This window comes from Thunnus albacares, chromosome 24, assembly GCF_914725855.1.
Source record: "Thunnus albacares chromosome 24, fThuAlb1.1, whole genome shotgun sequence".
Taxonomy (NCBI): Eukaryota; Metazoa; Chordata; class Actinopteri; order Scombriformes; family Scombridae; genus Thunnus; species Thunnus albacares.
The window spans coordinates 11124005-11138640 of NC_058129.1; the positions used below are offsets into that span (position 1 = coordinate 11124005).

Sequence of the window (14636 nt, forward strand, 5' to 3'; positions counted from 1 at the left end):
TAATGTTTGTGTTTACATAGAAAATATTGGACATCTACATCATATGCAACACTTTGCCAAGATATTACAAAGAAAGAAAATTGAATTGGCCTCTATTGTTTTTAATCATAATTCTTTACTTTTAGGGATTTCTACTGTAAGATGTATCCCAATGATTTGCAGGAGGGGGGGCTGGTAATATAGAAATAATTTTAGAGCAAAACAGACTTTGTATGGAATTATTTTTAAATATGATGACGCATCACTCTGTGTTATGATCTCTCATCCAGCCACTGTGCTTCATTATTATGATTATTCTCTCATTTTCACATACAGGCTAAATAAGAGCTGCAAGTTTACTATAAGTGGTGGTTTGGCAGTAAGGTCTAGTCCTCCACTAAAATGACCCTTTTAAGTCTTGAGGAACAAAAATCACCTTCTGAGTTGTGCATTAAAATAGTCCTTGACTTGAGATAATGATTATTCATTCCTGTATAACATCACAACTCCATCAGCTAGTGGTGCTATTGAGAACAGCTCCCACTAGAACCTGTGTGTAAAATAAACAGGTGGGATTGGAATTAGATAGTTGTTGTGAGTCCATATTATTTGTGCTTTGTTGCAATTGTTAGACTGTGTCAGACTCTGGGAAGCAGGAGTGGACCCAAACGCAGAGGCCGGAATGCAGATATGATGAAAAACTCTTTTAATAGTGGACGGTCACGGACAGGTAAACAGGGCTGAACAGAACTCGCAGAAAGAACAACACAAAACGATCCAACCAAGACTGAACAGAAAACCAGAACTTAAAGAAACTGAACTAACAAGGAGATGAGGTGCAGGTGGGGAGATGGGTGGAGAACTCGAGAGGGGAATGAACATACAGGGAGCTGATTGGCTGAGGACACACAGGGAGCGGGGCGGGGCTGACGAGGCTAACACAGGGCAGGTGTGGGGAAGACAGCAGGGCAGGGCTAACGAGTCCAAATGCAGGGCAGGTGTGGAGGAGCACATGAACACACAAGGGAAACAGAACAAAAACCCAGAAAACAAACTCAATGCCATCTATACTAACCCACCCAAAACCAACCACAAACACAAACCCAAGCACACAACCCAACAAACTAATGATTCAGTCCTCTAAAACCCACCACCGAAATCATACAAGAAAACCCTATGAACCGAGGGACTAAACAGACGTGCAAAACCAGGAGACCCCACAGAACACAACATAAGACCAAAAAAAACACCCAAAGTCCAGGCAAGATGTGACACTTTGAAGATGCCATGTGAGTATTGAGAATAGCAACCCTCATGTTTAACATTGTTTAACCAGGCTTAATCATCCAAATCATATTGTGATGTGTTGTAAGACTATTTCATTTATGTAAATTGTTTGTCCTTGTTTGACCTTGAAGATGGCTGAGTAGCCTGCAACCTTGTACCATTTTAGTCTACATAATGTTTTTATAAATACAATTCTAAATATGAAATAGCCATTCTTCTAATAATCATTTCCTGTCCTGATCAACCCAATTATAAACAGTTCTTGGTGCATTCTTGGTTTTCAGAGCACCTTCAATCTAACTAATCTAGACTAGTGCAGGTGGCTGTTTCTTGACTTAATCCAAGAGATTGGGTGGTGTAGAAAAGAAGGAAATTTGTTTTAAATTACAATTTCTTTTCAGAGGGAGGAACTCCAACTCCCCTATTTTCAAACATGACCAGGCGCCCTCCTACATGTGGTTATTTTAGGGCTTAAATGTGCAGCAACAATATTAAATGCAGCAAATGTGTGCGACTTTAAACTTTGTTGAAGGTGCTGACGACTGAGAACGAAAGTAATTCAGTGTTGAAATCCTGGATGTATCCCAATGATTTATGAGCGGGATGTTCCACTATAAGAGGGGGGGATCAGTTTATGTGCTTAATATAGATGTTTTTTTTAGAGTAAAACGGCAGCAGCTGGTTAAATCAACAGTTTATTCGACACTGAAGTGAATGTCGTTATGTTGTTTATAGAAGAATTTATTCTAGGGATTACTTATCTTATTTTTATATTGACACCTACTATACACCTGGATTAGTACAGTCTTAGTCTCCTAAAGGCACACCTTTGTCCACGACGCTCCTTTTGAATCCTGGCTCACATGGAGCAGCAATGTCAAACCGTGCCGTCTTATATTTCCTTTTTATGGTGGCGGTATTTGCAAAAGGTAAAAAAAAAAAAAAAAAAAAAAAAAAAAAAAAAACCGTTATTATAATGTATGTAATTATTATGTTGAAGTTCATATGTCAGAAGCAAAACCTTCCAGACACATTTCATATTTGTTTTCCTTTTATCGTCAGATATTCACGTTCTCTTGCACATTTAAATTGTTCAAATCTCTGTCTTCATTATTTTTTCCTTTTTTAATCTTTTTCAGCGATACATGTTTTTTGTTTTTGTTTTTTTACATTTGGTATTAACATGCGTCTCGGGTGATCCGATCACAAGTGGACAGCTTTAAGTACAGGTGTGAACGCACCCAAAACGCATTGAAGACGCATTGAGATCCAAACACCACATTAGAAGGTGGTCTGGGCCGCATGTGACCACATTCATTTAGAAGTGTAAACGTAGTGTGTCCCGGGCCACACTGAAGGACCGCCTACTCAACTGACGTCCTCTATTTTCCGCCCGTGAACCCTCCGTTCAAAGCAGTGATCAACTTGTTTGATAACTGGATAAAGAAATGCTTTATTTTTCATGTAAATTAAAAGAACGTAATCCACATCCCGTTTTTTCCTGATTTTCTCGTTTCTCTGACCAGTTTTCCTCATCAAACCGACAACTGGAATAGAAATTAAACCAAAACCAGAAACTAACTTGTTTTTCGCTTGTCTGCGTAAAAAATATTTCAGAAGCTAAACGTTGCTGGATAGTTTCTGTTCTGTCAAGTTGATTAATACAGTTTTTAGTTTTGCTGCTCAACATAATGAGGTCAGGATTTATCAGCAGGACCAAACAGTTTCACTGTATGAACCTGGACTGTGTGTGTGACCTGTTGGATGTGTAGAAGAACACAGAACATTCATTAACATTAGATCCTGTCGGTCTGTCGTAGATTTCAATAATCAATGGAGTTGCGCTGCTGTGTCTCGTGCGTAAATGCGCACAACGTCTCATTGTGGGGGGCATAATGTATTGTATATTTGTTTGTCCTGTTATCAAACAAGTGAAACACAGCTTTGGACGGAGGGTACACGGACCGCCGCTCCACCCGCCAGTTAAATACAACAACGAATTTGGTCTTTGCAAACGGAAATGATGTCCGTGGTTATTTGCATACAGAGCAGGGAAGTGACTTCCGATCACAAGTGGCCACTTAAGACGCACGTGCAGACGCATGTTCATACCAGGTGTGAGCAAAACCTATGACTCAGTATGTTTTTAATACTTGTTGAAATGAGGGCGAGAACTTTATATAAGTCCTCTGGGCTTCTTTTCTCTGCTGCACAATTAATATAACTTTCTTTACTTGGTAATATTTTATCGTAAACTCGATGCAAATAAATACACTAAACTATGTTACAGTTAATTTTATAGTCATTTGTTGTGAGAAGGTTAAACCTAAAAATAACTTTGTAATTTTTCATATTTTGTCAATGACTGCTTCATTAAGCTGTAGCAAAAACATCAGTGTCACATCTATAACTGTCATTTCTTTTCCTCCATGCAGGTCGAACAGCTGTGATACAAACACAGCAGACTGTGATGGCAGCAGTAGGAGAAGATGCCCATCTCAGCTGTCAGCTCATGCAGTCTAGAGATGTTGTTCAGGTCACATGGCAGAAACTTTCACCTGATGGGAAGAAGAAGAATTGTGCCACCTACAACAAACACTTTGGACAAACAGTGAATGATGGTTTTCAGGAGAAAGTGGAGTTTAAAGATGCTGGACTGCAGAACTGCTCCATAGTTATCAGGAAGGTGAAGGAGCAGGATGAAGGCTGCTATCTCTGTTTGTTTAACACGTTTCCTGATGGTTCTCTGACAGGCAGAACCTGCCTCCAACTCTATGGTGAGGACTAGACCTGAAACTTATTTTCATTATTGATGGCATTTCTGCTGAAAAGAATTGATTAGTCCACTAATGGGTGCAGCTGTAAGGACCTTTCAGTATTATTAAAGACATTTCCATAATCATTAAATTGGATTCTGTATTTCCAGTATTAAACACATTCCTGCTGGAGAATTAAAACTTTAACCTGTTTCATAATGTATCTCCACTCTCACATGCAAATAGATGGCAGATTAAAATAATGTTTATTTGTCTGTTTGCCATGAAATTGATTTTTGTCACACATGACAATAACTGTATTTTCACACCACAAAATGCAAAAAGTGCAAAAAGAAACAAAAACAGTGCTTGTGTGCATTTATGTTCACGTACAGTATTTTCATTTAGAGCTGCAACAATCAATCGACAGAAAACTGAAACAGCATGAAAGTGACAGATGCTGCATCACCAGTAGCAGGTGATTCTTTCTAGGCCAAACAAACTAACATACTGGACACAAAGTATCATGTCAAAGCTGATGTCTTTGTAAGAAATGAATTCATGTGAAACAGTATTTCTTTAATGTTTTGTCTTTGCAGAGCTGCATGAACCCATTCTACAAATCAGAGAATCAAACTCTACTGAAGAGACAGTTGTGTCCTGCTCGGCCACAGGTCGTCCTGCTCCCACAGTAACTCTGAATGTCCCACAACAAGACCTCTACTTCTCTCACAACAGCACAGTCAGTGTCACCAACACCAACGGTACAGTCACCGTCACCACTACAGCTGTGCTGTCTGGTTTCCATGGAAACGGTGTACAGGTTGGATGTGCAGCACGACTGCTCTCAGTCCCTGAAATTCAGGTGTTTGAGACGATTCCTGCGGTGGAACTGTTTTCAGTTCTTGGTGAGAAACACTTCCAAAACCACAGATTTATAAACTGATTATCATTTTATGATTCTGATATTTAGTTTTCTTTCTTCAGGTTTTGATGATGAATCTGGATCTGATAAGTGTAAGTTAAACTTAAAGTTGTCTCAAGTCAAATTCACATTTAAACTGTAGTTGCTTTATGAATGTTTAGTGTTTCATATCACATTTTTCCTCTTTTTCTCATAGATTTCACTTTGATCGTTACATTGATCACAGCAGTGGTCGTTGTTTGTGTTGCTGTAGTCGTCACTGTCCTGCTCAGACATAAACATAAGAACAGGTCATTTCAACTTTCAACTCAATATCTGTCTTGTTGTGATACCAGTGTCTCACAGTTAATATGGTAATAATTTATTGACATTAAGAGGAAACACAGAGCTTAAAGAATCTATACAGACAACACCTATAAATAAATAATATATAAATGTTCTTAAATCCTTCAGTCTGTCACACAGGGATGCTGAGGAGACGACACAAACATCAACCAAAGACACTGATGAGTAAGACAATTTCATAATTATTCACTTGTATATATTTATCATTAATTGCTTCTTCAGAAAATGATTGAATCTGTCTTCTCTCTATTTTGTCATTTAAGTTCCTTTCTATCTCTATATCTCTCTAACTAATGTGTTATTTATACATGAAGCAGATTCTGATGCACTTTACTCTTCATGGTCCATTGTGTACTCATAGTCAGCCTGTTTATCCACATAACTGTTAACTGTCAGAATCATTCAGTGATAGAAATATGTATGATGTTTTGTTATAATGTGAGTGGAAACTGGCTCATGTTTTGTTTTTATCTGAAGGTCCAGCACATCTTTAATGAAGCAGGAGAACGAACAGATCAGGAAACGGTCACCTGAGAAGAAAGATCCAAAAGAGGAGAAACCAGAACCATCATCGTCCACAGTTAGAAGTCTATTTTGTGACAAATAACCTACAAGACTGTAGTTTCAATACAAAGTCAGTCAGACTTGAACAAAGCTGCATCAAAGCATGTGTTGGTAAAATGTTCAGACATTGTAACAGAACCAAAAAGTGTCCTGAACAAGATGAATCTCTCATCTTATATTTCCAGATTGAAAAGATTAATGTACACAGAGGTTTTGATGTTTTTGTACTATTTTTTACCATATTTTTGTCATAACATTTTAAACTTTTTAAGACAAAATAAATAATTGAATGTTTTTGACTTCCTTTCTCTTCTTTCTTGCTGTTTGTTGGGACTTTAAACTTTACCAAGTATTTTGTAACATCTATAATATAATTCTGATATATTGTTTTACACCAATTTGTTGTTGCCTCATCATTTTTTAAAGTAAAATGGTCATAACTTTTGGTTTTGTCCCTTGCACTGTTTACTGCTTCTTTTCTTTTTCCAGACTAAGACAATTTCATAATTACAGTTGTAAACAAAAGTTTGGGCACCCCTTAACAAATTACATATTGTGGTAATTTTTTTAATAGAAAAGATGTAAACAGCTTCTCTAGGATATGTAACATATAACACAATATTTTGGGCAAACATTAGATACTTTTTATGCATAAATTGAAAAAAAAATTAAAATTAAAACATTATTGTGGCATGTGAAAAAGTTTGGATGGCGTGATGTTTGCTTTCAGAATTTGCTGGTATTTAGTTGAATCCATTCTTCACCTGTGCTGTGTTTACTGTGCCACTGGCAGCAACACACACAAGCATGATAGATCCATCTCCATGCTTAACAGCTGGCAAGGTGTTCTTTTCATGAAATGCTGCTCCTTGTTTTCTCCAAACATGCCTTTACTGATTGTGGCAAGAAAGTTTTATTTGAACTTCATCAGTCCACAGCACTTCTTTCCAAAACACATCAGGCCTCTGTGCAAGTTCTGTTGCAAACTTCTGATGTTGGATGTGATGATGAGGACACAGGTCAGGTTTTCTTCTACTGACTCCTCCATGAAGGTCTTGTTTGTGCATCGCTGCACAGTCGAATGGTGCACCACCACTTTTGAGTCTGCTAAATCTTCCTGCAGGTGTTTGCAGTGAAATGGGGGTTTTGATTTGCCTTTATGACCAGCATATGAGCAGTTCTCTTTGAGTTTTTTCTTCAAGCCTTTCTTCCAAGTCTCATCTTGAACCCCACAGTTCCCCTAAACTGCCATCTCTTAATTACATTTCACACTGTGGAAACTGCAAGCTTTGCTATCTTTATGTAGCCTTCTCCTGCATTGTGGGCATCAATAAATTTACAGAGCTGCTTAGAGGAACTCATGGCTGCTGAGTGTTCATACAAGGTTTGAAGACTCAGAGTATTTGTAAAGCTTTGAAACTGGAACCAGCTGACATTTGTTGACATGTCTCAGGCCTGACAAGCTGATTAAGGTCTTGGGGAAAATAATCTGAGACTTTTGAACTCTTGGGGTGTCCAATTATGTTTTTATTATTTTTCATTTTTGTTCAATTTATGACATAAAAAGTATATGGTATGCATTAATGTTCGCTGAAAATATTGTGTTTTATGTTCCATATCCTAGAGAGACTGTTTACATCTTTTCAATTTAAAAAAATCACCAAAATATGTTATTTGTCGAGGACTGTCCAAACTTTTGTTTACAATTGTATTCACTTGTACATATTCATTATTAATTGCTTCTTCAGAAAATGATATGAAGCTGATTCTGATGCACTTTACTCTTCATGGTCCATTGTGTACTCTTAGTCAGCCTCTTTATCCACATAACTGTTAACTGTCAGAGTCATTCAGTGATAGAACTGTGTTCATAAAAGCCCAGCAGCGCTCTCTGCAGTTTGCAAAGAGAAGTGAAAAAGCTTACAGCACCTGGTATTCCCAGGCAGTCTCCCATCCAAGTACTAACCAGGCCCGACCCTGCTTAGCTTCCGAGATCAGACGAGATCGGGCGTGTTCAGGGTGGTATGGCCGTAAGCGAAATAATGTGCTGCGAACAGGCCTTTTATAGATGTCAATCATCAGCATTTTCTGAGCAGGAACCTCTGATTTCAGTGATACAATCCCCCAACATTAACAAGAATGATAAAGACTGTGTGTTATATAATAATGTGTACAGATAACATATAAACAGAAGAATACATGATGTTACATCATGTATAAATAGTGTGTGTGTGTGTGTGTGTGTGTGTGTGTGTGTGTGTGTGTGTGTGTGTGTGTGTGTGTGTGTGTGTGTGTGTGTTTCTCTCGCTTACGGCCATACCACCCTGAACACGCCCAATCTCGTCTGATCTCGGAAGCTGAAGATGTTGCACTGTTATATTAAATAAATAAAAGAATAAAGTCATGTGAATGTAGTTTCTTTATCACAGGTGTGAATGCTTTGGAGATCCATTGAATGTAACCCTTTCAGTACATCACTGACACCTTGTGGTCTGCACATGAGCCTTGTTACAGTTTTTTCTGATTGTTTAGGCACTATCTTTAAAACTACAGGCTATTTAACCACAAAACCTTACAGCAAACCAGCAAAATATTATACATCTCTCGCAAAAGCAAACAAAAAACTCCTCAAACTGTTTTAAAAAATAGTGTTTTTGCATCAATACAGTAACAAAACCATCATTTGAATAAGCAAATGAAGCGCAAACTACACTGATGGTATAAATGAAAAACACTTGTGGCTTTTGCTTTCGCTTTTTTTCTGTGCAGGGCAGCAGTTTGCAATAAAGTTTTGTCATACATGTAGTAAACACACATAAAAGTATCGCCTGGAGTGTCGTATCCAGTCCTAACATGACTCTCTGTCCAATATTGGCCTCCATTGTTGTCCAAACCAAATGTTTACCTATGGCCTATTTATATTGTTCAAGCTCTGATTTTTAAGTGAACTCATTATCTAAAAGTGTTTTCACATGTGTCATTGTGGAAAGACAACTGGCAAAATAGTGCAATGTAGAGACCAATGTTTACAGTTTTGCTAGAAGTGTGTTAATAAACTGCAAACTGAGTGTAAAGCAGAGAACGTGTTTTCAGTTTGGCACACTTGGTAAATGCATTGGTTACAAGTGTTAATGGTTTCAGACATAGTGCTTCAAGAATCACTGTTAGTGTTTAAGCATTCAGAAAAAAACTGTAAACTCCCTCATTAGCAAGATTTAAATGATGAAAGTGAAAGAGAAAGTTTGCAGTGTTTGAGGGAGTGAGAAGTTTAGTGTGGAGTAGTTTTAAGATACTGATGTGATCAGAAACTGAAGAATCTGTTGTGACATTTGTCCTTTTATCCACTTGGATCTGCTTCATGCAGTATAGAAGGAAATGTGAGAGCATCTTTGTGAAGTCTGGACTTCATTTGCAAGTGAACACCTGCAGACCAGACAAATAGATAAAACACAATAATGCAGCAGATATTTGGATTCAGCTGGAAAATACATAACTAGTAACATTAATAAAAGCTCACAGGCGCACATACAGTATATGAGATGGGATCATTATTATTATTAGTTACATTTCTGTTGACAAGTAACATGTCTGCAGTGTGAAAGACAAACATACTTACAGTGTTAGATGTCGTACTGTCACTCTACCTGTAGAGGGAGTGAAAGCTTAATGGGTCACTGCTACCTCTGATGGCTCTGCCTTTAAAGGACACATTCACAATTTTTCAAGTTTGTTCTAAAACAATAGCCAGATGCAAAAATGATCATTGTCACATTTTTCAGTTCTACTTCTGTGTTTAAAATGTATTTAAAAGTTTATTTGATGCTAATATGAAGCTCCAGCCACCAAAATTAGTCAAATCAAGTTAATATCTTTCAAAGTCACAGTCTTTTTAGTGTGAAATTCCTTCTTTATGTCACTAAACTTCCACTGCAGCTGAACAGGAAAACATTATGTGGAGACACAAAGAGGGAATTTGCTTTATTTGATTAACTCAGTCGGCTGAAGCTTCGTATAAACTGCAGATAAACTTTTAAATACATGTTTGCTCAAAACATGTATTTAAAACTGGACGAACATGTCATGGTTCTGTCCCAGTCTGGCTCTATGTCCCTCCACCAGTCCACCAGATGACCTCTGACTTTTTCCCTGTTTGTGAACTGGACTTAGTGGGAGAAGGCCCTTATACAGGAAATTGGAGTTTGTTTTCACACTAGTTGTTTTCTTAAGGAAATGTGACTGAGGACTGTTGCTTGCTACACACTGACTCTCCTAGAAACTAAGTGCAAAAATGTGCTGAAACTCAGAGCAACAGTTGTCTTTCAGTCCTGTTTTTGTTGTTACATGCAGCCTTAATATGCAGACCACTCTGCTTGACAGATTTATTGGTTCATGTTTATGTCAACAGTGATGTATGTTTGTAGTCTTTAAGGTAAAGGTTTCTAGGTTTGCAATGTGATGCTGAAGTTTATTTGCTGTGTCTGTTAAGTGTGACTTGTGTATTTAAGTTATATTCATGTGTATGTTGGGTTTTCAGTTGTTTTTTTCCTTCTGTGTTCCCAGCCTGCTCTTCCCTCCACACCTGCCCTGCATCAGTCTCGTTAGCTCTGCCCTGCTCCCTGTGTTTTCTCCAGCCAATCAGCTTCTTTCCTGTTCTCCTGTTCATCTCCTCACTCCCCTCACTTGAGTTTCTCTGCCCCACCTGCACCTCATCTCCTCGTTAGTTCTGTTAGTATTTTGAGTCCTGGTTTTCAGTTTAGTGTGGTTTGATCCTTTGTTCAGTTCAGTTCTCTTCAGTACACTGAACACTATACTGAACACTGATGCACATTTTCACGCTTTGTCCTTGTTGCTCTTTTTAAAAGTGAGCACATTCAACTGGTCTTTTTGAAGAGTCGACACACAGTCCGGCCTTCATTCCTTTGAAGAATACAGTACTGCTTTGTCAAAGTCTTCAGAGTTAGGTGTTGTCGGACATGTAGTCACGTTGATTAGATTATTCTAAAATAATTAAAAATGGTTGATTGTCAGAGTTATTCTGTTTCAATTCTTTTGGATCATGACTTGCTGTGTGTGTCTTATATTGCTTTTGGATTTAGTTCTTCTGAATGAGTTGTCATCTGGTTGCTAAAGAAGAAAGAGGAATTGTGGGAGAAATGTTAATATGAATACAGGGACAGTCTGGAATCACAGTTATGCAGATGTGTTCTTGGAGTGATGAACTTGTATATTTTGTATAATTTACTTACATATCTTGAATACAGAGCTGGCTGTGACCCATATTTGTTCAGATATGATTCCTGTGAGTACTCTTTATTCAAATCAGAGTAAGGTTTCATCCTCCAGGTATCAAACTTATTCTCAATAAGCTTTAAAGCTGTTTCACTGTTGAGCACCTTACATGGTTAATCTAATATTATTGTGTCATCTGTGCCTTCAAGATAATGACTGTAACACTGTTTTATAACAAAATAAAGTACTGAAGATGTAAATATTTGTGAGTATAACTATAATGATATATAAGTCTTAGTTAGTTGGAGTAAGACCCAAACTTAAACTATTTTCTTTGGTCATGTAATCTTTTATGTTGTGTTATTAGTCTGTAATTTACACTCTTTCCTGTCTCTTAGTCTCATGATCATATTGTACAACAACCTGTTACGCAGCTTCCAAACTGAAAGAAAAAGTAAAAGGAGAATATGGAGTCACAAGAGTCATGCAGACGTGTTCTTGGTTTGGTGAACTGTCACCAGGACATTTGCTATAACTGAGACACCACTTTGTTATCATTTTATTACATAAAAAGGATTTAATATTGTACGATTATACACATATTACACATGCTGGATTTAACAGCAGTTGTTTTGTCAAGTGATATTTCAAAGGTCAAGAATGAGTTTATAATCTGAAATTTTAAGCCAATGTGGATGAGAAGTCCTTAAGGTGCTCGGAAAACAATGGACATTTAAATATATTCACTTCCATGCTGACTGTGCAAATTCTATCTGGTAATGAAGACCATGTGATATGATTGAAAGCTCCAGAACATCTACTAAATGAACCTTATGGCAAAATGTTTTTGTCAAACTGAAAATTTGATTGAAAATAAGCTAAATAAATTACAGTTGAAGGAATTTATTATTTTTCACTGAATGACATAACTTGCAGCATAGAGAAACAACATTAAGGTCATAATTACTTAAGATATAATAATAATAAAATATTTTCATGGCTAATCAATAAATGTGTAGGTGGGTTGTGTTATGTTGGGGGAATTTGACCATTACCTCTGTTGTATTACCTCAATCATTGTAAAATCCTGGTGTCCCTGAAAGTAACCAGTAACTACAACACAGATTATAATCACATTTAACTTTTTCATCTGGATGTGAAAATTGAAATTCTGAGAATTTCATAACAATAAATCATTATAAGTGGCATTTTTAATTATTGCTAAACTTTGTATATATTATATCTTTTATTGATATTGTAAGATTCTCCAAACAAACTCTAATGTTTGTGACTTGTTAATTATTGTGAGTATGAACATCATCTACGCATTTTGTTAACCTTCTAATCATGTTTTTGACAAGGTAGTGTGTTTATATCTATATTACTGTGCAGGTCAAAGGAAATAAACAGCTGTACAACTGATTATTTGCACTGTTTATGACTGCAGAGTAGAACCAGGAAGTAAATTCTGTTGCCATCCTGTGTCATTTTTATAACAGTAGGTGTAACAGGAAATCCAGCTAAAGACCAACCTTTGAAGACAACATTTGAATTGGTACACTGTAAAGTGACAAGTATTAAAATGTCATGCACTTTTTCAATCATGCATGATTAAAAAGTCAGTTGTCATGGAGATGGCTGAGCTACGTGTCCAACACTGTCTCTGTATGAACGTCATTTCTAGGAAACAGGGTTGAAGTTTCTGGAGTGTCAGAACTTCTAGTCAGAGTCATCAAGTCACAAGGAGTCAACACCACAAACAACATCTCTGCTGGTACATCCAAACCACACATTACTTTGATAGTGAGAATGTTAATGATGTGCTTTGTTTCGATGACTAATCTGAGATTTAGAATAGCTACAAATGCTGTTGTACCCAGGAATAATATAGATTATACAGTTTATGTTAAGATGCTAGCGGCAGGGCTCTAGTAATGGCAACGTTGGTCGGTGGTTCGGCATGAAATTTGTTCCCCACTGAATGAATTGTTAAGACTTGATCCCTTGACTTTTCATCTCCTGCCATCATCAGGTCAAAATTTCACTTTGTCCAATAATTTGATTTATGATCAAATACCTGCAAAACTAATGAGGTTCCCATCAGCCTCAGCACTTTGTGTTTAGCACTAATTAGTAAGTTCAACCATGTTAGCATGTTGATAGCAATTTTCTCAAAGTTGCGCTGTGTTGAAGTACAGCCTTACAGAGATGGTAGCACGGCTGTAGACTCTACTTTCAGACAGTGAGTGGTTGCTGCCACCAGCTCCATTGTTTCCAAGGTAAAGATGATGGCAGCTGTGCTGTAGTGTCAGCAGCGAGGACAGAGACGCTGGCTGCTGCCAACATAAATGTACATGATTATTTGCTGCTGTTATATGAGTTGATTATGGTTGAACTTCTTTCACTGACAAACCATGACAACCACAGAAACCACACTAAGGAAAAGATGCAGGATCTGAGTTCAACACCTCTTCATCAGCATTGAACAAAGACTAACATTAACAAAAACAGTTTTTGAGCAAAAGCTTCAGTGTTTAATTATCAGGTCTGAGCCAGTAAACAATGTTTATGATATTAGTTTGCTAAACTTGCTATAATTGTTTCATTTTTCTAACATTTTGCTGTCCTTTAAATACCTGTTTTCTTGTAAACTTACCAAAAAGCAATGAGTGTATCCTTGTGGTCTAACAAATGTGTTGTGTGCATTTCCAATTCACTTCAGTTCAGTTCTTTATTGTCCCACAAACATAAAAATACACAATAAAAGTTCCAGTGCTATTCATGCAGTTCAGACAATAAGGATGTATGTTAAAAGCAAGAAAACAGTAACGAAGAATAAAAATGAGAAAAAAATAAAGTGCTGAGCTGTGTGAAGAATCAAGACTCAGTGTATAATATAATGTTCCTTCCTCATGAAACATTAGCAAGCCATGTTTAAAAAATATTTCAAATCATACAATGTTTACATCCATATTTGTATGGTTACCTGGATACCATTTGCTCAACATTTTGTTGTGCTGTTGTATGTTTTGATTGTGGGGGACTCAGCCAGGTACAGTGCATCATTTATGTTAAAAACTGTACTCTATCCCAATAAATAAATACAATCAATCAGTGACTCATTTCTGACAGTGCATGTGGAGTGTAAAAGAATGTAAAGGAGACACATGAGGACAATGTTCAAGTGGATTTATATCATGTCTGTTCCTCTTATCTCTGCCCTCTGTGACGTTTCTCTGTACTTTGACACTGGGTGTGTTTGGTGTGTGTTCGGAAAGAGCTGATCCACTGAAGTGAGACACTTTACAGAGTGTAAATGGGGCACTTTGACAGACACACCGTTTTGCATTTTCAACATTTGGATTTGAGTTTTTTGTGTCAGTTATCACTGACATCCACCGCTGCCTGGGATGTAATCTGATCATGGTGTTGTTTTCACATTTCCTGATTATCTTTGCTCTACTCATCTGCTTATGTTCTACTAAAGGTAAGATTCATACTCATGACCACATATGCTAAATCAACACTTTTATGTCAATTTTAATGTTGAT

At 37.2% G+C, this 14636-nt stretch overlaps 2 protein-coding genes and 1 non-coding gene across 4 annotated transcripts in view; 2 read left to right on the forward strand and 1 right to left on the reverse strand.

Annotated features, from left to right (window-relative positions):
- Window positions 1–6089, forward strand: part of LOC122976342 (OX-2 membrane glycoprotein-like) — a 51004-nt gene extending 44915 nt beyond the window's left edge. Inside the window, exons 2-7 of the mRNA XM_044344778.1 lie at window positions 3702–4043; window positions 4622–4930; window positions 5010–5039; window positions 5144–5237; window positions 5401–5457; window positions 5770–6089. Coding sequence (XP_044200713.1) covers window positions 3702–4043; window positions 4622–4930; window positions 5010–5039; window positions 5144–5237; window positions 5401–5457; window positions 5770–5899 — 962 coding nt within the window. The 3' untranslated portion in view covers window positions 5900–6089. The remainder of the gene's footprint in view (window positions 1–3701; window positions 4044–4621; window positions 4931–5009; window positions 5040–5143; window positions 5238–5400; window positions 5458–5769) is intronic.
- Window positions 2128–14636, forward strand: part of LOC122976362 (OX-2 membrane glycoprotein-like) — a 49198-nt gene continuing 36689 nt past the window's right edge. For both annotated transcript variants that reach the window (XM_044344807.1, XM_044344806.1), the window contains exon 1: window positions 2128–2195. In XM_044344807.1, the coding sequence (XP_044200742.1) occupies window positions 2141–2195 (55 nt within the window). In that variant the 5' untranslated portion in view covers window positions 2128–2140. The remainder of the gene's footprint in view (window positions 2196–14636) is intronic.
- On the reverse strand, window positions 7774–7892 carry LOC122978253. The gene has a single exon (XR_006402422.1). It is a non-coding gene; the product is annotated as a 5S ribosomal RNA (ribosomal RNA).